Below are 25474 nucleotides of genomic sequence, written 5' to 3' on the forward strand. Positions count from 1 at the left end.
ACCAGCACCACACCCTTCTACAGCAGGACTTGCTGGGGGGTGATTCAGTGTAACTGTACAAAGCACACCTCTACGAATATAGCAGGGTACATCCTGGGAAGCTCCAGGGATGCTTCTGTACTTAATTGCTATGGAGTGAATCCATGAACTTCAGAGTGTAAATGCTGTGACCCAGAGCCCAGCTAGGTCAGTGGAACAAGTCCCTGTGAGTTGCAGGACTGTAGGCTGGGCCTTGTATTGCCATTTATCCTCTTTTCTAATTTATGATGTGAAAGAATTGTGGTTTTTTTCCCATCCTATCACTTTTATGTAGCTAATTTTAATCCACGGTATTGTCTTCTGTGATTTTCCACAATTGTAAGTTGGCAAGAGACTTGATTAAGGCTTAGTGATATGTTAAAATGTTTTTTAGTTGTCTAAGAGCTTTTGTGATAGGAGCAAAAAGATTCCTAGAACCTAAATGTCATGTCTTAATTTGTTTAGTTTTTTGCTTCATTTGCTGTCTCCAGTGATCTTTTTCAGGCAGTTCACCTGGTGTGGAGGTAAGACTGTTCTGAACTTTTCAGAATGTCTTCTCCCCACTTGTCTTCCAAAGTGGGAACTACAGAGTGGCAGTGCCTGGTTAGAATAAACTGATGTGGCACATACAGAAGGATGGACTAGAGAAGCAGGGGAGGAGAATTGTATCTGAAACTCCAGAGGCAGAGATAGTCTCCTTTGTTATGACTGGTACCTTGCTCTTCTTTCTAGTTCATTACTTTATTACTTCTTTTGCCTGTGTATTAGTATTTGAAATAGTGCTAGGAGAGGAATAGATGCAGTTTTTCTCTATTCTGAAGTCTTAACAGAGATAGATCATTAGCTTCTCTGTAACTAACTTATCACCCTTAACTACTGCTCTTTGTTCCTAGGTTTTCTAGAAGATCTTGCTGACTTGCATTGAAACAGGAAGTCTGCAATGCTGTAAATAACTGGGTGGTTCAGTCGGATTTTTTTCCATCCAACACTTTACCAGACAGAGTTAAAATTCCTTTTTATTGGCATCAGTCATCCTGAGCTAGGGCTAGGCTTCCTCTTGGCATGTAATAATTTATCAAGTTTCTTTATGGAGAAGTACAGGATTTGAGGGAGAGTGGAATTTGTCCTGCCTTGTCTTTCTGTTGTATTTTGGCAATATTTCCTCCAAAGATACCATGTGTAAAGACACTGCAGAATGCCAGAGCACCCTTGGACTTAGCCTGAAGATTGCTGTCTTTTTTAACCTGACTGTAGAAAAGGAAGGTTTAGTTCAGCAGCCTCTGAGGGGCACACCCAAAGGACACAGAGGATTTTGGCTTCCTGGTGAAGTTCTGCTGCTGAATTGATACAATCATACCAGTATAACCATGGAGCAACCTCCCTGCAGTGCAAGAGTGGGCATAATGTGAAGTGACTCCTTTTTCACCAGTAACTGCTCAGTTTAATTGCTCTCATCTCCTGTATCTGTACAGAGATTTGAGTTATGTCATAACTGTCCTAGCTTGGCATAGCAGCCACAGGTAAGTTAACTGGACTCAGCAGTGAGATTCCTGGGTGTAAGAAAGAACTTCATGAACTCCTGTTGGTAACTCAAATATATGGGTATCATTGTCCTGCTATATTCTTTTAGTAGTTTAAGTAAAGCTTGAGTTGTGTAGCACATCTCTGGCTACAGATCTGCACATGGTTCTAACTCTTTGTCTATTTTAGAAAGCTTTTCATGTGCGAGCTGAACTAGGCTGTGAATTTTATCTGTTGTAGTTAAGGCTTTATAACCCTTACAGAGGAAGTCCAGTCACTTTTGAATAGCTTGCTTTTGCCTTCCTTCCTTTTCCTTTCCTGTGGTGTCTCCTGTTTAGAAGGGAGTTTTGTGAAGCCTTAAATAATACTTGGGAAGCTGCAGACTCTCCTAGGTAGTCAAGGCTTCTCATTTCCTACTGGACTCCATTCTGAGGCTGTGAGGCCAAAGACACCTTTCTTTTGTCCGGATGGAGTGAATGGTTTTTGGTTTTGCTTTGCCCCCTCTTGCCAGGAGCCATTTTTTGGTATCTAGGTCCCTGGAAAGTCATTTTTCTGAAGCAAAAGGGACAAAGCTACCAAGAGACTTGCCCAGTTAACTGACCTGACACTGTCTGCTCTCATTAGCACTGGAACCAGATATGCAACTGCTGGTGGTGTCTGTACTGGAAAAATTAGACATAATTGGGGGTGTGACCACAAAGTGCAGTAGCTCTCCTGGAGGACTCCACCTTTTTGTTTGTTTGTTTGTCCATTTTTCCTTTCACCTCAGAAAAGACATTTTTGTAGTTGAGTCTGCTGTGGAAGTTGTTCTTCAGCAGGCACAGTGATCTGCCTGTGTTGGTGAGCTGTTAACAGTGGGTAATTCATTCATTGGGTGTGATGGATGCTATGGCCACCAGGAGGTAACTGGATTGACTTTCTGTGGTCTTCTCACTTTGAACTGCATTGTGAGAAATTCCCCCCAGATCAGTCCTTGCATGACTTGTGGAAGTGCAGCAATTCTTTTTTGCCCTGGAGTGTGGAATACTGTCCTGACCATGGCTCTTAGGCTTTCTAGCCCTCTGCAAAGTGCTATCACCTATGTTGAAGGCAGGAGCAAATTGAGGCACTGAGGTAAAATGACTTACTTCTGCTCCAGGGAACAAAACACGTTTTTCTGATAGCATCCTAGTTCCATACTCAGTCACTTTCTATGGTAGTCAGAAATAAATCCATTTTTGCATAGCTTTTTCTTCAGAACTGCACTGCATAAGCATTCTAGCAGGTGATCTAAGCTTTTGTTGTAGTGCTGCTTCAGAGAAGAAAACATGGGGCTTCTGGCCACAAAGCAACTTAGCAGGATAGGTCTTCATGAATCAGTAATGAAATGCAGGGAGTCCCATTCCAAGGATCAGATCTTTTAGGTCTATGAGAAGAAAATAATACTCTTGGGTTCATTGTTTTAATAAATGAATTAAATGGTTTTATGGGTGTCTTGTGAGCTCTGGGCTCAAAGTCAGAAGGTCAGACTAACACATATCCTCATAACGAATTAAATGACACTTAGGACTGATTCATGGATGATGGTGTCTTTCATGAAAGCAGGATGGTTCTTTAGGCAAGATTGAGTACATGAAGCAACTCTTAATGGAAAAGTCATGGATGTTATGTACTTGATGTGAGGACTTGACAGGGAAAAAGAGTAATTTAAAATCTCAGAGTCCACTTTCACCATGTCCATTGTGGAAAAATCAGAAGAGATATTCTTGGGGCATATAAATAGGAGGAAAAAATGAAAAGCTTTAAATGCAAATGACTGCTGCAATTAAGTTATTCAGAATGTTTTCTGTCACTAATGAATTTGAATGTATGTTTCATTTAAAAAAAAGAAAATTGGTATGTATGAATTTAATTTCTGGTAACATGGGATCAGATTTACTTTTTGCCCTTGATGTTTTCATGTCACAATGAAGAACGCTTCCATGCAGACTGGGATGTTGTACTTGTTTCTTTACGTTTGCATTATTATGCTAGGTCTTTATTTATGAACCATTTCAGAGCCCCCAGGATATTTAACCTTCTGTTTGAGTTAACAATATTGATACTTCCTATTTCTGACACTTTTTGTCCCTCCTTTGTATCATTTTAGAGATTCACCGACTGGCAACAGATACATTTATTACTGCAGTGTGCTGTGGTGTTTGAGTCTCACCTTTGAACAGTGACAAATGTACCCTATATTAAAGAGCTTTGTTTGAAAGCATACCTGGTGGAAATTTATGAGCTAACTCAAATAAGCATGACATGTTTCTCATTCCTAAATGAGATAGTGAAGTTCCAAGTTCCTACAGCTGATTTCTTTGAAAACTTCTGGGAAAGATGGAAAGGAAAAAAAGTAGTTTTCACTCCCCATGTTTCCAAACTTCCAGCAATATTACACCTCTGGATGATGCATGAGGGGAACAAGATTGATTATCTTTACATTATGATGTAAGGACACAATATATGTACAAACCAGTCCTTCTGTCCTCTATGTGAGTACATTGTTCTACTGGAATTTAGGTGGCTGGGGAAGTTGCCTTTTCAGTTCACAAGTGCTACTTTCAGTGGCAGTGCTGAGAATGATACTGAAATCACCCAAATGAAGGAAATGGGAGTAAAAAGGGAATCTCAAAACATTTTTAACAATGGCAGAAGTGGTAGGAATGTGATAATTTCAAGGGTTTTATACAGGAGAGCCAAAAAGCCTGGAAAATTGTTAGGATAGCTAAATGGCAAAAACAGGGAGGATAATTGCTGCTTCTATTTAAAAAAAAAAAAAAAAAAAAAAGGTATTTATTCCCCTTGTGGCAAGGTTTTTAGTGGCCAAAATTGATGGTTCTGTAGGAACAGCAGAGGAATTGCTTCTGAAAGCACAAAAATCTGCTTTCCTAGTGGTATTGGTAGCACATCCTTGACTGATACAATTGAACTGAGTCCTTTGTTCAGGCAGGTGCCATCACAGGGCAAAGCTGGACAGGACAGATCATAAACTGGGTGAGGGAGCAGCAACTGACCCCCCAGCACGTGTGCACTCAGCAGTATTCTGTCGGGAGATGTCTCTAAGAGACAGATGCTTACATTTGGTTTGTACATACCATGGCTGCTGTGTTTCCTGTGCCTTTTTTCTCTCCCCTGCTCCTGCAGGGGAGATGTTTCCTTGCAGAGGGGTGAGCAGCAGAGCAAAGGCATGGTGCCCTTGCCCTACACAGAGTGTGAGCTGCAGGGCACTCGCTGAGCCTGCTGCCACGTGATGCTCGGTTTTAGGGATTGAGAAGCAACGTAGAGGCTTGTTGTGAAAGCTTTAACTTCTCAGTAGCATCAACCCAGCAAAGTGGGGCTTGGTGAAAAAGTGTATAGCTCCTCTGTTCTTGTAGGCACTGGGACTTTAGCAGGACTCTGCTCTTGGTTAGGTTGCAGGGGAGGGGAGGCTGCATGGTGACTCAGTGTCAGACAGAAACAAGTTTTCAGCCTTGCCGACTCTGCACAGAAAGAGCTGTCGTCCAAGGGCAGTAAGCCAGGGATGTGGAAACTGGTGCTCTGGTGTCATCTTTCCTAGAAATTGCTGCAGAGTTCTCTAGTGGAGATGGCACTGATATTTAAACAAACTGTGTAAAAGGGAGTGTAGTTTTCTTTGTGTACTGCTCTAGTCAAAGGAAGAAGGACTCTCAAACAGATTGAGTCTGGGAATCTTACTAGACATTGCTTAATTATCTCTCCTTTTTCCTGTGCAGGAATAACTTAAAACCTGCTCTCCCAGGATCTGTGCTAGTCTCATGTGACTCTTCTGCATACTGACTTGGTAGTTGCATAAGAAGCTGCTGAGGTTGTCAGGGGACATGCCAGGGGTCTGAGACTTGTTGAACTGTTCTTGGACTGATCATGTCTTTTGAAGAACCTGTTCATACATGTAGTTGAACTGTTGTGTCTGGGGGCGGGGCAGTGAAGTGGAGGGGAAGAAGGAAAAACAGAGGCTTTTGGGGGGGTCTGTTTGCAGATTTAGACTAAACTCAGCAGCAACAGACATCTAAACTCTCAGGCATGTAAGTTGATGCCTCTGGTCAGGACAGCATCATATGCAGTGGGATTGTCCTGTTCTGCAAGTCGGGAACAGCTGGCAGTGGACCTGGAACACCGCTATGAGAAAGTGTTTTTTTTATGGAGTGTTGTAAGCAGCTTTCTTCTGTCTTTGCCTGTGGGGGCAGGGGAACAAGCAAGGCCCAGCTGTCACCAGTTTGGCAGTCTGAGGTACAGTGCCCAAGGTGGTTACTGGTCCAAGACTGTTGTTGTTGGGATTGTTTTTCTGGAAGCCGTATGAGTTGATCAAGCATGTGCCTTACCAGCCTGGATACCTGTGCTGATACCTGTGATTATCACAGGAAGGAAAAGAATATCCTGAATTTCTTGGGACTTGACAGGGGTTTTCCTGTCTCCCTGCCTTGTGCCAACAATCTTGCAAGCATTGCTGGTGTTCAGGTCTTGTTGGAGCAGAAACACTGCTATTTGAGTCTTATGCTGGATATACCAGAAAAAATACCTGGGTGCAGACATCTAGCATTCAGCTGCTGGGAAAACTTAGACCATGTTCCTGCTGAATGATGGTGAAGATTGTATGTATCTTGGGCTTCAAGGAATCCCATTTCCCTGCTGCTTCTGTGTCTTGCACAGCCTCCTTGCAGGAAGCCTCCACAGTTGTTGCAGGATAGTGGAGAGCTGTCTGTGGAGGTGTGGAAGGATGAGCATGTCACTGTTGCAGCTGGATGGCCTCATGCAGGACTGGAGGTGTAGGAAGTGTTAACAAGAGCATGTTTGGAGTCTTGCATTTGGGCCCAGTACAGCCAGCCAGTGCCTCTGTGGGCATCACTTGGGTGGGATCTTAGGAACAAGTAAGAAAGATGTTCTTTTTGCTCTGCTCTGTAAATGCCTGCTGCAGAAATCTGGCATAACAATAGAGCTTTAGTTGTTTTGTTTGGTGAAGCTAGTTTAGTCTTGAGTATTTTTAAGTGAAGCTTGGTATCTTCTACAGGCTGTGGGTTCTTCCTCCTTTGCTGTTGTATGTTCAGACTAGGTATTATTAATTATACTAAGAGTCACTGCCAGCATCATGAATATCTGACTACAAATAGCTTTGCTGTTAGAAAGTCAGACCAATTGGAGCATGTCTTAAGGGAGTGGAGGCTCTCAGCAGGGTCCCTGGCCCTGCTAACAAGTACTGGTTTAACTTGTGCAAAGCTTTTACTGAGGGGTTGTGTGTGAGCAAAGGGGAAGGTGAGACTGAAGGATTTTCTGAGGCAGAAGAGTAGAAGAGAGAAATATGTTGAACCAAGGTACCCTGATATTTTCACACTGTTCTTGCCTTTCAATATGGATAGAACTGGACTTGTAGCAATTTGTATTTGAAAGGTGGCACAGAGCAGAACACTGAAGACTTTCAAATGCACAGGGTTGCAGCAGTACCTGCAGCTCCTGGTCACAGGTGAGAGCTGAGTTGCACTAAGAATAGAGGTTGCTACAACTGTTCCGTGGTACCTGTCTTGTAGTCTAGTCTTTAAAGTATTTCATTGAAATAGCAGCCTCTGAAAATCCAGATGGAAAATGGGAAATGGTCATCTTTCAGTAAAAGCAATAAATAGTGCTGGGAAAGTTACAGAGAAAATGCAGGCCGGGACAGAAGTGAAGAGGATGTAGCTTTTCTCCTGAGGAAGATACAAGTGTCTCGAAATGCTTGGCAGAGCCCCTTGCTACAGGTAAATGATATGTATTTGCTGGCCTGTCTTGTAGTTTTGACAGTCTGCTTTCTTCTCTGGTGCCAGTATGTCTCAACTTTTCTGTGCTGCAACTGCATATGCACCTGTACGGCTGCTGTATTCTCAGATGCACTGCATAGACTTTTTTTCCCCTCTTTGAAGGCCCAGCAACCTTAGCATGGCTTAGCTTCTCAGTCTCTAGTAACTCTAAATACTGTCCCTCCCTGAGGCTCTCTGTCCTCTTTATGTCCCTGTGTATTTTGTTTGCCTTGCTGCCCTGTTCTTCTTGCAGTGTTTTTTTGGTTTTTTTTTTTTTTTTTTTTTAAATTTTAACTTCTGCATTCATGTGTCCAAGCCCCAAAAACACTTCTATATAAGCTGAGATTGGGATTTGAAGCAAACTGGTGGCAGAACAAGGAACTGCTTTGGGCCAATGATGCTCAGAAGGTGTTAATATGGAGTGTGTTCCAGAGTGGCCAGGGTGGTAGCACTGGAGGTTGGAGGACAGGGACAATTGCTTAATGCCTTTTTCGGTGTCTGGAGCTCATGGTTCTGTGTGGAGTCACTGGTTGCTTTTGTGGAGTTATCCAGTAGTCACTGGGTGAAGAAAATGAACTGAGAAGCCACACTTTGAATTTGTTGAGAGCAGTGTGGGGCAGCATAGCTGATGTGCAGGGAGGCACATCTGCATTCCTATCAAACAGCTGCTCGGGGATGGCCACTACTTCTTTGTTGTTGTTGTTGTTATTGTTTTTTCCATTCTCTAATTTGTGGAAAGGGAAAACAAGACCTCTGGGCTCTTAACACATGCAGGGACGATCTGGTTGCTTTCACAATGACAATGGGTTTTGGAAGAAAAGCAGAGAGGGGATATTTTGCCCTGAGCATAAATTATGCCTAAAAGATATTCCCCCACCCCCTGAGTTGGAGAAAACACGAACTTTCGGCCTCAGTAAGGAGGCATTTATGTGCTGAAGAGGATCTCACTGCTCGGATTGGGCAGACTGGAGTGAAGTTAATTCTGTGGCTGTGTGTGCAGGGCCGTGCCGCAGCACGCGCCGTGCGGGGGACGTGCTGTGGCGCAGGTAAGCGCTGTGCAAACCCTTCCTCTGCCTCCTCCTCCCGGGCCGGTGCCAAGGGGGTTCCTCCCTCAGCCCTCACCGAACCACACTCTGCTCCTTCCAGCAGCGTCCTGGCTCCTCAGTTTATCTGCGCTGCCAGCCTGGCATTCAGCGGGCTTCTCCTTATCTGCCTGGCCTCGCTGTCCCTTTGTGCTGGCTTCCTGCTGGGAGAAGGGCCGGCTCTCCCCTTCCCCGGCTCCTGCTGCCGGGGCCTCCCCAGCGCTCTGCTCCCGCTGCTGCTCGCTCTTTGTGTGAGCTCTGCTCCCGATGCTCGCTCACCACGTGGTGCTTGCATTGGGAGCCTGTAGGGCCCTGTGCTGCAAACTTCTGTCCTCTTTGTTAGACAGGGTGGGGAAGGGGATCCTGTCCATTCGCTTTTCCCTCAAGCGTCCCAGCGAAAAGCCACGAGCTTTTCTGCAGGCTGCCCCGAGTGCTGTGGGCCTCTTCTCCGTGTTCACCTCCGGGCTTGTGTCCTGATTGATTTCTTTGTAAATATGCTGTGGTATGCAAATGCTGGCACTGCAGAAGGAGCGTTTGTAATCCCAACGCAGAGGCAGCTCAGGAAAATCCAGTGTCTTTGCGGAGCTCTGCCCCTGTTTTTTCCTCTGGGCTGAAGTGTACTTGCTGCTACTTAATGCCAAGAGCCTGTGTCTCCAGGGCTTGGTTCACTGTTACTTGGCATCTTCTAGGATCAGGTTCGGCATGAAGTGGGAATCTGCAGAGTGAGTGCAAGGCAGTGCTTGGTGTGCAGCAGTGATGAATTGCTTAGCCTCTCGTTATCATACGGTGTTCTTGCTCTGATTATTAATGTAGATGCAGGACAAACTAGTTCTCAGATTCTTTCAAGGCGGGAGAAGAAGAGAAACCAGATTAAGTTGTTTTGGATAGTCTTTTAGTAAAAGTCGAATGTTAAAACCAGAATGCCATGATTGTTAGCTACATTTTAAATATAGTCTTTACTGCGCCTCTGAGTTTGGCAGAAATGGGGAAAAAACAAACTAACTTGTGAAATCTGTTGGAAAAATTGTGATCCAGGAGCTGCCTGCATTTCAAGGGCATGTTAAATCTGACTTTGTGTTTTGGGGTATGAATATTATCCTTGCAGCACCCTGTGGAGGTGGGCCCCATGCAGACAGAAGGAGAGGGACTGTCTGTACCTTGGGGAGCTTGTGGGCTAATGAATGCACCAGTCATCTCCAAGGAGAGTTGGAAGCAGATGACTTTTCAAGATCTGATTTGAAATATCACAAATGTGTTATTTGTGGGTCCCTATTTGATTTCAGCATTTCTGAGAGTGGGGTGATGAGAGAGGGTGATCCACAGTTAGGGCTCCTATATGGGGTCAGGGAAACCTCACTCAGCCTCTGCGAGCCTGGCAGTCAGTGCTGTGTGTGTGTGTGTGTGTGTTGATAAAAGCTCTCATCTGCTGCTAAGGGTGCTCTGAGGATAAGGACCTGGAAGAGTGTCATGGATGGGGGTGAGAGGAGGATATGCAACTGTCACAGACATTTAGAAGTCGGATTTGTGTGGGTTAAACTGGGCATGCTCGCAGCCTGTTGATTGCAGTTGCACACCACATCGTGCATGACTCAGTGCTGGGTGGGATTTGATATATAAGCTTCTTGTGTGCTCACGTTGGCCTGAGGACAGGTATCCATTTCTGGAGGTGGCTGTGTTGGGAGAGGAGGCTGTGTCCCATTTTGGAGGCTATGATCTCCATAGGTCTGCCAGCCAGCCACCTCTCTAAAACCAGCTTTGGGGAGAAATGGGTTATGTAGGTGACTTCAGCACAGAGGTGAGGCCTCTCCTGGGCATGCTGGCAGGGCCTGATTCTGCTGCTCTTGGAGAGCACTACCTTTGTCAGGGAGGTGCCATGGTGGTGCCTTCCTGGGATGTCCAGCCTATTCAAAGCACTCAGCTGAGTTTGGAAGATGTGTTTGCCACTGTTGTGTGATGGGCTTTTCTGCTTGTGGCCTTGAAAAGTGTTGGTATTTGACCCAGGTTTTAAAGAATAATAATGTGACAAAGCTTTACTGTCTTTGAGAGCTCTCTGTGCTTGATAGATTCATTTGACTGTCTGCAATTATTTGATACTGCAAGAGCAGAGTAACATGGACTTTCTCTCTCAGTTGTCCTTTTGGGTGGACTCTTGTCTAGATGCAGACACGAGTGTGTCTTGTCTGTTTGTCCTTCACAGTACTGTCTTGCCAAGCAGTAACAGATTCGCCCAGCAGCTTTATTTTGTAAACCATTGAGCATAGCTGGTCATAGGTTTTTTAAAAATTTATTCTGAACTTCTGAGGTGTGGGGTGAGGATGAGAGGTGCCCACATTCCATACTCTTTCGAGACTGAGTTCTAGTCAGATCTGTTCCTGACTGTTGTCCTGGCAAGGTTTTTTGAAGTTAAAAGAAAAAAAGATAAGCCAGTCATTCTGTTCACCAAGAATCTACATTTTATGTCACTGGTGCTTTCTAGACACTTGTAACTTCCGCTAATCAGTTTAAGCTATCTCAAAAGAAGGCTGTCGTGAACTTTTGATGGGTGGGAAGGGAAGAGGTATTGCTAAAAATACCAAAAAGTAATTTCTGCTTAGTGAACACTTGAGACTGACTTTTTTTTAGTTTCTTCTTGCATTGGGCAATAGAAACAGGCCAGCTGGTCCTTAGTGTGTGGGAAAGATGAGTAAAGTGCTGCTTGTTTGGGTTGCCAGGGAATGGAAAAGGGTGGCTTGAGCTGAGGATTGGGGACTACTTGAATGGGTGGTCTAGGCAGCATTGCTGTTTAACAGGAAAGGGAAGAGGGGAGATGCAAGGTCTGAGAAACCCTTCTGTTGGCTTCTTGGTCCTTGTGTCACTTTTCCCTAGGGAAGAAACATTGGGAAGCCAAGGGTGTCCTGCAGCTGGGGGTTGGAGAGGAATCACTCTGCACTTGTAACTTTCCAAATAAAGAAACACTTGTGTATTCCTCATTTCAAATTACGCATCTTGTTATTTCTGTTTCTTACCTTATTTTTGCTGCTAACAGCTGGATTGTCCTTTTGTCAGAAAACAGTATGTGAATGGGAGGAGGGGGCAGCAGGGGGAGGGAGTGTGGGCTTCTGCTGAATGGAGGGAATGGGCAACGTGTTCAGTCTTGTGACAGGTGGCACTTGTTATGTGCTAACTAATATTGAGGGGGAGGGTAGGGTGGAACAACCCTTAACTGTATGTGTACAGAGAGGTCTCTAAACTGCCCTCAACCGTTTGTACAGCAGTGGTCTTGAAATTTGGTATTGCCTTTCCAGATAAAGATCTTGGTAGGCTGTTTTTTTTTCCCCTCAATTCAATGTAATAATGGAAAGGCAAGTGTATTGTTAAAAGCTATTATGAAAGCATCTGAAAATAAAACAACACCTCATTATGGCATGTTTTATAAATCCTGTGTTGTACCCTCTCTTTGAACACTGTGTGCAGTTCTGGTTGTGCCCCATTCCCATCCCTCCCCCATGTGTGTGTGTGATGCTGCTTAGAGCTGTAAGATAACTAAAGTACAGGAATTATTCTTTTCCCATCTCCATACGAGGGAGAAGCAGAAAAGCCTGAACTGTCTAGCTTGGAAAGCAGATGACTGAGAATAGTGTAGTAGAAGATCTATAAAACAACAAGAGACACGGAGGAGGTGAAGAGGGCGCAGTTATTCTCTGCTTCTCATAAGGCAGGAAATGGGGCCACCAAATGAAATGACTGGGTAGCAGCTTCAGAGTAGAGAAGGGAGTGTGTGCATGGGCTTTCTTTGTTCTCCTTCAGACAACAAACATGTAATTAAATTGAAGCACTCTGCCACAGGATGTTGTAGATACCAAAATTGCAAATGGGTTCAAAAAGGATTAGTCTATTTGATGGATTTTTTTTTTATTTTTTTATTCCCTCCTCCCATGAACGGCCATTAAATCCAGTGATGCAGATACAGTACCAGGCTCAGGAAGTCTTTCTGCTGGTCCTGGTCTTGTTATTCCTAAGTGCTGCCTGTGAATAATGGGCAGGACTGGCCCAAGCAGCTGCTGTTGTTCTTAAGGGAACACAGCAGAGGACCCCGTTCAGTGGGTGGGAAGAGCTGAGGGCTGGCTTAGTAAAGAAATGGGAGGCTGTATGAATGTGGAGCAGTGCATGTAAGAGTTGCTGATTGTCAAAGATCAGGGGAGGCAGCAGAATCAAGATCTGTGATGGAAAGAGAGGATATGTTTGCCTTATCTTTGCTTCTTCATCGATAGGTTGTTTGGCTTCAAATAGATTTTAGCAGTGTAGATGTTTGTCAGCAGCACAAGACCTAACACTTGAGGAAACCGCTGTGTTTTTGTTGTTCCTTTTCTGGATATTAAATTCTATATATAGATCTTAACTTGTATGCATGAAGCCATCGCTGTGTAACTTTTTGGTCACCTTAGTGAAACTGGAAGGGAAAAAAGGAAGGAAGGAAAGAAGAGTCATCTTGTTGGGTCAGTGTTCGGGGAGAACAGAAATCAGTAGTTTGCTGCTTGTAGCTTGGTTTTGAGATCTGATTGTGTGCATACATCTGCCTATTTTTAACAAACTTAAATAGTTCACTGTGTGGCTCTGTGGAGGTGCTTCATTGTTGGTTTTTTTTTTTTTTTTTTTTTTCCTTGTAGGGTTGTGAGCATGCAGGGATTCCCAAGGTGACTGGCAGATAGGGGTCCGTGTGGCAGCTGTGGGTTGTGGGGTACTAGCCCTAGGGTATATGGGGCCCATGAGACCCCATGTGTGATGCTTGCATTTGTTGGAACTGACCAGTGGGGTGGGATGGTTCCAGTCCCATTCTAGTCCTAATGGAGCTTTGGAGCTGCTCAGACACTGAATGCAGAGTGGGGAGGTGGGGGATGCTCCCTGGGACCTGGAGCAGGGAGAAGCTTGGGAGGGCAGGTGAGCCTCAGTGGTTCAATGTGACGTGTACTACAGGCTTTGGCTTTGTTCTGGTTGCTGCTTTCTGACTGTGCATTCAGGATTGCTGTGGTATAGTTAGCAACTGTCCTCCTTAAAAAAAAAAAAAAAAAAGGATGGTGGTGTAAAAAGGCAAGAGATCTCTGATAAAATCTGGATCAAATGTGCATTTTCTCTCTCTTAATTTTATACTTAACTCTCTCTTAAAACAAACCCCAGCCCTTTCACATTTCAGTACAAAACTCCAGCTATGTCTAGACAAAAGCTCGTTGTGATTAGCAGAGGTGTGCTGCTCAGTGCTAGGCATGTTCCTGATGGGGTAATGTGCTTCCTGCTTGTGTATGGATTGCAGGGCTTGCATGTGCAGAACTCAGAGCTCAGGTTGAAATTGTATGGGTGCAGAAAATTTTATACACTTAAAGTGTATATTGAAAGGCTGTTTGCTTGTATAGTTATTCAGAGTTCATCTATGGCTGCACATTGGTGCCACCTGCTTGCAGGAGAGAATGAGCAGACTCCTATTATTCAAGAAAAAAAAAATACAAGGCGAGGCCTCAACATCTGTTCTGGCTTTATTGTTCAGTCTGGCCTGGGCTGTGGGCAGAATGTAGGCCACAGCTTTTGTGTTACTGCTGGCTCTTAAACTGGAAAGGATCTTAGGTCAGATGTGTTCTTAAAAGGTTTAAAAATAATAATACAAAGATACAAAGTTCAACTTAGGATGGGTTAATTTAGAGAAAAGGCAATTATTGCTGTCTGTGCTTTTTCTCATTTTCTCTTTCAGTTCTTCTAATGGTAATAATTTTTATCACTGCAAAGTGACCTTTGTAATCATTGCTGGGTGATTAATCTTTAACTGGGTAATTTTTAAAGCAATATTTTGCACATAGTTGTAACATGTGATACTATGGAGTTTTGTAGCAGAGAACCTACAGTTATTTTGAGGCAATAAGGTCCTTCATGTTTCCAGTCCTGCTGCTCTGTGTAGAAACCCAAATAGCTGCTTTTGTTTCCCTAGGCAGATACAAAAATGCCCTCAGAACTTTATTTGCATATAGATTATAGTGCCAGCCGGGTGTAGTCATGTATAGGAAGAGCTAACTGCTGCCTCATTTATAGCTTTTTAATTAAAAAATGTTTCTCAGTTTGCAGGATTCCACTTCTGTTTCATTTAATGCTGCTGCAGTGTGTACAATGATGGTATTTCTGTGAGGTACCAGCTGCTATGACTAGGCAGTCCTTGGAAAACACAAATGAAAGGGAATCACAAGCATTATCTGCTGACTCAGGAGAAGTCACATGCAGAAGGAAGTGGAGATGAGCAGCAAAGTTCTTCAAATGTCTTTGAGTTGCTGCTTGGGACATTGGTGCCAGTAGTGTGGGAGGAAGGTGGAAAAACCTTTCCTTCTGACTCTGAATTTTGTTTGAGTTCTCTTGTGTGACATAGGTGTTGTGCTATTGTACCACAGCTGTGCATTTACAATTGCACCATGAGCATGAGTAATACCAATGAACCAATAAGAGAAGTTTTTTGTACTATGGGAGCCTGTGCCTCCCTTGTCTTATTTTGTTGAACAGCCATCATGGGTACTGTAAACAGGGGATTTTATAGTATGCAATAAATTTAAGTTCTGAATTGATAAAGAAAATGCATGGTTGGGAATGGAAGCACTTGTTTAATCTCACTTTGCTAGAAGTAAATACATTACACTTGATTCAAAACTGCTTTAAGAAGCATTCAGCAGCTAAGTTATTATATGGTAACTCCAGCTCTTCCAAACAATAAAAGTATCTATTCACTTTTGGATATTATACAATGTATGTTTAGATATAGTGCTCAGAGTTGTATATTAAAAGGAAGATATATTTCTTACACTTTCTTTTAAAATATGCAATGTGTGATTTAAAAATTAGTTAGTACCAGTTGGGGAGAATCAGTGAGTGCTGTTTGTAAAGTGGTAGGTTTTGTAGGTGGGAATCTTGCCATCCTGTTCCTTGGGTATTTCAGCTGTTGTATAAACTTTATTATATGTATAAACTTCATGAAAGACATTCTTCAGATCTGTAAGTATATTCTTACTTGTTGCTTTGCTAAAGATTTGTACCTGTAGTTTTATGGCAAGTGCTTTTAACCTTTGGTTTGAGGCTCATGTTTGCTTTCCAGAGAAGGTACAGAAGTATCTGTTTGTATCAAGCACCTACTGTGGACCTACTCTTATGAGTTACCTTTTGCTGATTCTAAATAACAGAAGCTGCTGACTAGAGCAGAGTCCCACTCTTCATGGTGTGTGTTGCAGTGCTCACATAATCATGTGTTAGTGTGCTTTGCTTTGAAATCCAGGGGGTTTCAATAGCTCTGAAATGCCTTGTGCAAACAGCAAAAACATCAGAGACTACTGAGAGGGTTATGGAGAAGGAAAAATGCCAGAGGCATCCTGCCCAAGCCTCACTTTGACTTGGGCAGGATGCAAGTGGAAGCAAAATGTGTCTTGACATCTACAGGAGGTGAGTATCATTTCTCCAAGGGGTCAGTACAGGTGTCAAAAGGAAATGTAAAGCTCCTGAATGGCTCATTGCTGTGGCTGGATCATGCAGCATCCTTGGAGAGAGCTGTGAGACGGAGCAGGTCCCTCAAGTGCAGGAACTCAAGTGGGAGCTGGCACTGCTGCCTTGCACAGAGGCAAAATAACAGATGACAGAGTGATTGGTGGCTCTTTGAGAGGCTTCTGCTCCCACTGAGTTTATTCTGGCATGTTTCTTCTCTAACTTGGAGAAGAAAAATCAAATGTGATGTGTCAGGCTGGAGCTGCACAGTGCTGGGCTCCTGCTCACAGGCAGTGTTTTGCCTTCCTGTGTGCACCTTGTGTATGGTTTCCATTCCACCATTGGTCCTTAAGACATTTGAACTGGTGCTGTGCTTGAGGGAGGTGTCCTGACTATTCCTACTTCCTTACTCTTCTCCTTGTCTCTCAATATATGCAATAGAAAACCAGGAACTGATATTGACTTAAAGCTAACAGCTTTTTAGTTGGATTTTTTTTTTTTTTTTTTTTTAAGCTCAGGTAGGTCCCTTGCTTTAGTTTGTCAGGTAGATGGTGGAAGGGGAAACAATGCTCTCTCTTTTGCAGTGGTGCTGTTGAACCATTGTATTTCCTTCTGCCAGTTACTCCATGGCTAAGTTGAAATTGGGGAGGGGTCAGAGGGACAGGGAAGGTACTCTTTGACCTGTAGGGGGGACTTGATGTAGTTACACTGGTACAGTGACCTTTGGTAGGTCCTCTATGGAGACATCCCTGTTTCCCTTTCCCTGATGTCCTGACTTGACAGCTCCTGGGTAGAGGTGAGGAGAGCCTTTGCTGCTGTGGATCAGGGTTTCAAACCTTGCATTGTGCTGCTCTTGCATGTGCCAGGCCTGTGCATTAACTCAGGGAGCCCCCAGGGATGGAGAGCCTTTAGTCTATGAGTAGAAGTGATAGGAAATTAAGTGGCTATGTTGTTTCTCTCCTCTGCAAATCAGGGTATTTCTGCAGACTGGTTTTGAGATGTGTCCTCACAGCTCTGGGGGGGGGGATCCAAAACCCCCCACAACATTTTGCAATAATATTGATATATATATACGTGTTTTACCCTGCTTCATCTCATCCCTTTCACAATAGAACTTTCTGCGCTTGTGCAATAAAACACATCTTTAAAATGGGACAAACTTTAAAAATAACATTTTCCTCTCAAAGTGAATTTTAAGCTGGATTTGTTCTCTCCTGAGTTTTAGTGTATAGTCTGAAGAGTAGGGGTATGTTCCAGTGGTAGAGAAGAGTGTTATGGTAACTGCTGTGGAAGAAGCAGCATGGTGCTCTGTCTGGTCGGGGCTGCCCTTCTCTGCCTGGATAAAGGAGATGGAAGTTTGCATTCCTTGTGAATTCCGATTTAGGGGGTGCTGCTTGTAGTAGAAAGTTTTCCTCTTGGAGGAAGCCACCATGATCCCTGACAGACTTGGGACAAATGGGAAAGCTAATAGTGGGAAAGTGATTACAGAGTGTTTGCTCCCACAGCGACTATGATACAGAACTAATGGCTGTGGCAGAGACTTCACAAATATCTGGTGGGTAGTGAGATGAAAGTGCAGGATTACCTGAAATGTCAGATCTTCTTGTCTGCCAGTATACAGCTTCTCTAAACACAGGTTGCACTGGTTTAACTGCAGTTGCTTAAACAAGCAAACCTCATTGATTCTAAATTGATCTGTTCTCCTAAAAAAAAAAAAAAAAGAGTAACCCTTGCCCTTCTTATGTGGCTATTTTTACATGAAATATGTAACAGATTAAATTGAATTATCTTTACAGCTTTATCACTGAAGTGCAGAGTGTCAGAATTCATTCTGGTATTCCTTGTTCAGAAGCATGGGACAGTGTTGGTGAGCATTGCAGATGTGCTTGGAATGGTGCTGTAAAGGAATGTAACAGCCACTCTGCTCTGAGGCCCCTCTTGTGCTCTCATGGCTGATGCTCTGAAGCAGTCATTTCATTTCAATGTGCTTCCAAATTCTGAGCAAGCTCTTAAGCTTTTCGTTGATACATCATGCAGTAAGTGTACTTAGGCTCTGTATATTTATGGTGAGGTCAGCAGTGTACTTGGAAGAATGCCTGCCATGTCTGCCTTAACATGTGAGGGACAGTAAATGTGGAGCTGTGGGCTTGAGAAGGGGTGCTGGGGAGGATGTGATGCTGGAAGGTGAAGGATCTGGTAAGCATCTTGAAATGCAGGGAGGGAGTATCAGCCTTTAAGGATGTTTGAGGAGCACCCCACTCCCATCTTTCTGTGTGTCGAACTTTGCAGAAAAGCAAGATTTTCAGCATAACCCTACTGTGTGCCTTGGACTGGCCTCTGCAGTTGTCGAGGAGTGAGGCGCAGGGTGGATAGATGTGGGCTTGGTGGAGAGGTGGAGTGGGGGTAAGTTGTGGGAACCCTGGAGGTGCTGCCTCACACCCATTCATGAGCCCAGTGTAGCTTGGCTGGTTGGTGCTACAGAGGAGCTGGATGGAGGAAGACACTGAGCTGTGAGAAATGGGCAGAAGGGGTTCCTGAGGGTGGCATGATGCCCAGCATCTGCAGGCACCTCTGTGTGTCATGTCCAGGGAGGGAATGCATGGCTGGAAGGAGGTAGCTCCTAACCCAAGGCATTTCCTTGCAGAAGGAGATCCTGGGTACCTGTTGTGGTCCTGTGAGGAAACATGAGGAACACATTTTGCCACCTTGCTTTTGGGTTCCATGAGGTCCTGCAGTACCTCCCTGCACTGGTTATCACCTCCTAGGGCTGGGTCAGTCACAGGCTTCTTCTGCAATGCCCCAAAGCCTGACTTGGGGTTTAACCATGGAATGTGAAACTTCACCCAGCTTACTGTGGATGAGCTGCTCCTCACAGGGGCAGCTGGGCTGGGATGTGCACCTGATGTGTCCCAGAGCAGAGGAGGTTCAGACTGCTAAACTGGGACAAAACTGTTTCCTTTTCCTGCTTTAGGTCAGTTTTGCCAGTTCAGCAAGTGAGACTGTTGTAAAGGCAGGCTGCCATTGCCTGGTGTTTAGCTCACTTGGCAGTGTTTGGGCATCCAGCTCCTGAGCTGCCGTGGGTACTGGGGGTGTTGGGTTTTGGGTGAAAGTGTTTAAATTGATGGAGACCTGACTGATGATTTCTGTCTTTGAGTATTTTTATGCTATAGGAATGTGCTTTTCAGTGTAGGTTATAGTGAGGAGAAAGACTTTTTACTTACTTTTCTATGATTTGAATCCCATGTTAGACTTTAGTAGAACATCCTGGATAAGGATGGCGAAGAGAAAAATTTGTTAAAGGTGAGGTTTTGAGGTTGATTTCTTTGCATTCCAGCCTAGACTTGAAATGAGAAAGAAGGTAAAATTTAATGCCAAATGTTTCAGGACTTGTAATTTTAATTTCAGACATTCTTTGTGTTCTGTATCACTTTGTGTTCTGTATCAGGTCTTCACCTCCCATCTCTTGACAACAGAGGATGTTGTCTCTTCTCACTCCTTTTTTTTTGCCTAGTGTAGAAGGTAATGAACATGCAGAGCGTGCAGAATACCTGTATGTGTAGGTGCTAACCTCCCTAAAACAATGTGAAACCTTCCCAAAAACCCAAGTGAAAGACAATCATGGTATCTATAATGAAAAAAACTGCTACTTCAGTGTAAATATGTTGCTGACAGGTGGTATTTAAATTTAATGTTAAAATATTTTTGTCATCTAAAGCCTGACTGTTCTTAGCTGAATAGATTTCAGGTTAAAAGCAGTGGTGAAACCATGAGTGTTCATAATACTATAGTGTAATTTTGTGTTACTAGATTTTTTCTGACCTGTTTTAATGCATCTTGAAGTGGTGGTTATATGTCTAATTGCACAATGCAGAGAAAATAGCATTGTGTTGAAATATTGCATAAAACTTGAGCGTTATGTGGCATTTTGTAGTGGAAATAGCACTGTAGGTACTCATTCATAACAAGATTTGCAAGTTTCTCTCTGCCAGGGTGGGTGGTTGGGCTGGCTGTGTGTGTGCTGACTCAAAGGAGGGAGTTTCTTTTTTTCTCTTCATATCCTCTTCCTCCTCTTCTGACTTTTTGTGGCTGAACATCATGAGAATTGACAAGAGCTTATTCTTGAAACATACCTTAGTTTGAAGTTGCTTTTTCAAACAATGTGCAGCTGTGGATCTTCACTTGAGGCTTTCAGAGCTCTCCTGCCAGCCAGGTGTTAAGCTGGCTAAAAACAGACTTGTCTGAGTGTGGGTTCCTGTCTTGGTGTGGGTGTGAATGCATTTGGATTTCTCTGGAGCAGTTGAGACTGGGACCTGATTGTGACCTGAGGGACCCAGTGTCACTTGGGTGGGCATTCCTGACTGCATGGGGGATGGAGGCACAGCAGGGCTGCTGGGGTGCTGCAGGAGGTACTCAGAAGTGTAGTGTGGGAGGTTTTATGCATGTGCCTACCCTGAAGGGTTAATCTGTCTGCACGCTGCAGTCTCATGATGTCCGGGGCTTGGAGCCTGCTGCCTGAGCCGAGCTCCTCCCTTTTTCATTTAATGATGGCTGGAAGAAAAATAATCAAGTGTGCTGGAAGAGAAACATTAATTAACTTTTAATTTAGATCTAACGTATGCTGCTTAGTGTACTGCATGAGAGTGTGCGGTATCTGTCATGTTATATAGAGGGTGATGCATTGAAGAAACAAGGAAAAGCCTCGGGTCTGAATGGGAAGATGGGGTTTTAACTCTGTGGATGGGTTTTGTATCTTGATTAAAAGTTGCAGATGCGTGATAAGTTGCTTTTGTATCCATTTTGCATCTGAAATTACTTTCTCTGTAACTTGGTTTGTATCTGTTTTCTCTTAAGCCAAACTTGCAAGGCGAAGTCAGGAGAGAGAGAATCTCGGCATGCTGGTCTGGTCACCTAACCAGAATCTGTCTGAAGCAAAATGTAAGTCTCTTCAACTACTTTTATTCCCTTCTTTCCTCACTTCAAAAATGCAAAGTTGCCACTTTTGGTAGAGAGGTTTTATCTGTGACCTTTCCATTATGAATTGAAATTAATTTGAAAAAAAAAAAAGCCGACAAAGCAATCCCCAGATGATCTTTGTTCTCCACTGGGCAGCTGCTCAGTGTCAAATCCACAGGGGCAGGGAAAGCAAGAGAAATGTGACAAACATTATTCTGTGGTATTAATTCTTTTAAGATACTCATCTGCAGGCCTACACAATTGGCTTTTTTTGCTGTTGGTGCTGTAGAAGACAGAAATAACTGGGGAGAGCAAAATGAAAGGTGTTGGGGGTGAAGGGTCTGGGAAATATTTGGTAATTAGTAGTACCTTTTCCTCCACAAAGATAAATCCACATCTGGAGCCCATGGAGGCTTTAAATGCCAGAACAATTGCAGTGCCTTGCAATTCCACGTGAGGGCAATTAACAGCACTCTGTGTGTGTCTGGGAACAAGTCTCAGTGCTGCTGCCAGATGGCAGAACTAGTGTTTGAAAGGCTTGTCTAGCTACAGTTCTCCTCATGAATAAGTAGGACTCCTTGATTAAAGGGCTGCTGTTTGAATGCAGTAACTAAACCTAAGCACTTTTGGGGGAGGGAGCTGAAAAGGGCTAATTTTGATTTTGTGCTTATACCTTGCTTTTTTTTTTTTTTTTTTTTTAATCCTTTCCAATTCTGGAGCCAAGAATGAGAATTGTGCATTCCTGCTCCTCTGCAGTTTTTGTGGTGGCACTATTAAGTGAATACCTGATTTTCCCCTAGTCCTGGGATGCATCATAAAGCACATGTGAAGATGTAGTGGCATTTGCAAATTAAGGCAGCAGAGATTGTGCACCAACTGGCTCTGTCATGAAAGGCCTGTGCTCTGCCCTGGGGCATTTGTTCCACTAAGCAAGTTGCCCCTTAAATTACAGAAGGATGATGGTACTGATCTGCAGATGAAAAGGGCTTTGCAAGGATCATGTTTCCCTTTTTTTCCTTGTCTGCTCCCTACTGGCTATTGGATGCTGAAATAAATAAGACTGATGAGGAGAGGAATGTATTTGACAGTTATTTACAGCTAGAAACCTCTGAAAAGGTATAGCAGCAAGAAATAGTTGCAGCCACCAAAAGGAGTTGACTGTTCATGGGTTTTCTGTGACACAGGATTCATGTAGCTGCCTCTCAAGTCTTTTGAATCTCAGCTCAGCTTTGGAACCTTTAACTCCTGCCTGATAGGAAACTGGTTTCTTGAAGAGGGAAGACAGAATGGAGGAGGAAAAGGAGGGAAGATATGTAGAATTGAGTAAAATAATCCTTTACTAAGTATTCTGTGGTAATTGGCACAAAAATACACTCATAGAGCACAGACAGGATATAATATCTGCTAAGTAGATGTCATGAACATAAGAGGTAATTAAAAAAGTAGTATGACATTGATAAATAAAAACTAGATGGCAGTTGTCTGTTACTACAGTGAAAAAGTTGGGGAAAACAATGTGAATATAAGAGGAGGGCTAGAATGAATTTCTCAAAATATTAAACATTTTAGTAAGGTTATGAGTCTCACCAGTGAGTTCACTTTCCAAAAGAGATACGGCAAAAAAATAGTAAAATTCATTTGGAATTTGAGGAAGTGAAGGCTGTTGCACCATACATGGCACAAAAAATACCTCCCAAGTGCCTATTAAATACAGAGGGATGGAGTTAAGAAATTAAGTATCTAATAGTAGTTAAAATCCAACGGAGCATTGAGAGGTGATTGAGGGGATGGCAGATGGGAAGAAGGCAGCTGTGCAGGGAATGAGAGAACAGGGTGGGGGCTGATTGGTCATAGCTTTGTTTTGTGTCAGTCTGAGCTGATCCTTTTGAAAGGAATCAGGTATTCCTCTCTCTATCTGACATTTCTAGAAAATGTGAAAAACAAATGCTGCTGAAGGTAGGAGCTTTGGTATTTTTGAAACTAAAAAGGATTTGATTGATAGAAATAAGTTTATTGGTCTAATGTATTCAAGAGAGCTGTTAGGTAGGCACTGATTGCATGAGAGCCTGAGTCAGTTCTCCTTCCTTGCAAAAGAGGGGAGCTTCCTCCAAAAACCAGAGCTCTGCAATGGCTATAGAGCACTTACTAAGTGTGTCACAGGCAGAGTTCCCTATTCTGCTTTATGGTTTATGATGAAGGAACATCAGGGGACAGGAGGTCTCTCCAGCGACTCTCAGGTTCACTGACAAGTCTTGGCATTGTTGATAGTGAATCCTAATTAAATGATGTCCATGGGGATGTGTGAGAGGACTGATGATGATCAGCATTTCCATCAGTGATGTGGGAATTGATATGGAATTGTGGATGAGCCGTAGACTGACAGGATGGTAAATAAAATTAATGCTACTGACAGTCTTGTAGAGTGCTTTAGGTCTTTTCCTTACTTGGACTGCTGCCAATGCAGTGGGCTCTTAATGACCCAACTGCAGGGTTATGAATCTCAGTACTCAAGTCTCTGGCTTTCTACATCAAGCCTGATGTTTGGAAAGAAATGGCTTAGAGAGCAATCTTGAGGAAACAGTGGATAGTAATTCTGCAAAGCTTCCCAGTGTCCTGCTTGACCCAGAAGATATTGTGGGTGTAAAGAGTGAGGTAGTCACTGGAACAGTTTGCTACCTCTCCACCCAGCAGCAGTCAGAGGAATGAACCCTGGCTTTAGTGTTTAAAAACTGAGAAAAGGATGGAGACAGGAGCTGCTGAAATAATTTGGAAACAGAAGCTGAAGCAAACTCCATCTGTTTAGCTTACTGAAAAGAGACTGAAAGGGGACTATTGTCAATTATTCTCTCAAAGAGAAATTTTAACATAATAAGAGACACACATAATACAAATAGATGGCTGCAAAATAAGCCCACACAGACTGAAATGAAATGTCCGAGCATGTGGAGTTTTTTTTCCTGAGATTGACTGCTGGGAGTTATCCAGGGTAGTGATGGATTCTCATATTTCTATATGCCTTTTTAAACCATGGGATTTTGTGATGTATTATCCTTGGTGGGGGAGATCATTCATTGGCAATGTGAATTTGCAAGTGGAAGGAGCTGTGTTCTCCAGGAGGTTGGTGTATCCCCTTGGGCTGTACATAGGTGAGTCCCAACTAGCACATCCATTTCAATACTGCTCTTCAGGCAGAAGTGTGGGTGAGCAAATCCTTCCAATCCACAAAGCATTGGCACCTGTGATTACTTTTGTTTGTACTCCAAAGCCTTGAATTCATCCTGTGCCTGTAAGTCACAGAACTCTTCTCTGTTCCTGTGGCTGGGGCTCAGCATGAAGATGGAAGCAGCACATGTTAGTTCTTTCTCAGAGGGAACTGTAGCTCTCGTGAGGGGAGAGCTCTGTGCAATCACTGGAACTTGTGCAACCCACCCTTGTTAAAGGGGAATCTTGCTAAAAAACACTGAGCAGATCTGTGACAATGCTCAGAACAGTGCACCTGATGGATTTGGCAAGAGAGCTGGCTGAACTTTTGGAGATTGTGGGAGGGTCTCTTGTAAGCTGCTGAAATGAATCCCAGAAAGACCAGTGTGTCAGCCAAGACCTGGTGGATATCTGCATACCTGATGCTCCAGGCTCACACAATTAGTTAAAAGCTTGTTTGGGCCCCATGCACCCTATGTGCTGAATAAATGTTTTAATCACATTGGAGAAATCTTTTGCCTGGATGTAATAGAAAAGATGAAAGCACAAGTATGTGTTGGCACATTGCTGATTTTTTTTTTTTTTTTTTAATATCCTCTGCCTTATTAACCATTAATTTTGGATACAAACTACTTACTGCCTTGCCTATATTAATACCAACGTTGAATGCTGCCAGCATGGTCCATATCTACTGCCAGATTTCTACCTTTGAGGGGTCACTTGCACAGCAGTGCCACCATAGCAGTCATGAAGTTAGCCCAAAACTACAAGTTTGTCCTGTCTCTTTTGAAGATGAAAGAAAGCAAGAAATGTCACTGTGCAGTAACTGAACATTAGGACTTAAAATAACTGTGCTCCCCTTCTAGTTCTGCTCCAAATGCCCTGTGCTGTGGTAGGGTCACACCTCTCACAAAGACCTTGCTCTCGAAGTGAGACTCCCAAGAGACTCTGTGGACTTGGTGCCATGGAGGGCAGCTGTTGTGGCTGTGCTAGGACTCTGTCACAGAGGGTGGGGAAGGACACAGGAGGAAGAGTGATGCCTTGAGCAAGGTGACATTGAGGAGCAGGAACAGCTAGGTGGAAGACAGGCATCTGCTGTCTTGGAGTGGCACGTGGTGAAGGAGGAGGGGAAATGAAAAATGCATTGTAATGATGCTGTGGAAACCCTGCACAGGATCGAGCTGGGCCAGCATGAAGCTATTAATAAAACAGCAGTGTCTCTCTCTGCCAAGTGCGCCAGTGAGTGGAACCAAAAAAATGACTTTGGTTGGTTTAGAAATGAGCACGTGTTGGCATGCAGCAGCTGCCCAGGAGTGAGGCATGGACACCAGGCGAGAGGGTAGGATGTGATTATTGCTTTTATGCATCTGCAGTTCAGAGGTGAACTACAAGAAGGAAAGATGTATTGTTTCACTG

General features: G+C 43.6%; 1 protein-coding gene across 4 annotated transcripts in view; it reads left to right on the top strand.

The window, feature by feature from the left end:
* The window catches only part of RCOR1 (REST corepressor 1), a 136480-nt gene that overhangs the window by 74621 nt on the left and 36385 nt on the right, over positions 1 to 25474 (top strand). For all 4 annotated transcript variants that reach the window (XM_079309498.1, XM_079309496.1, XM_079309497.1 and 1 more), the window contains one exon: positions 20756 to 20839. In XM_079309498.1, the coding sequence (XP_079165624.1) occupies positions 20756 to 20839 (84 nt within the window). The remainder of the gene's footprint in view (positions 1 to 20755; positions 20840 to 25474) is intronic.

Source organism: Erithacus rubecula (genome assembly GCF_903797595.1).
Source record: "Erithacus rubecula genome assembly, chromosome: 6".
NCBI lineage: Eukaryota > Metazoa > Chordata > Aves > Passeriformes > Muscicapidae > Erithacus > Erithacus rubecula.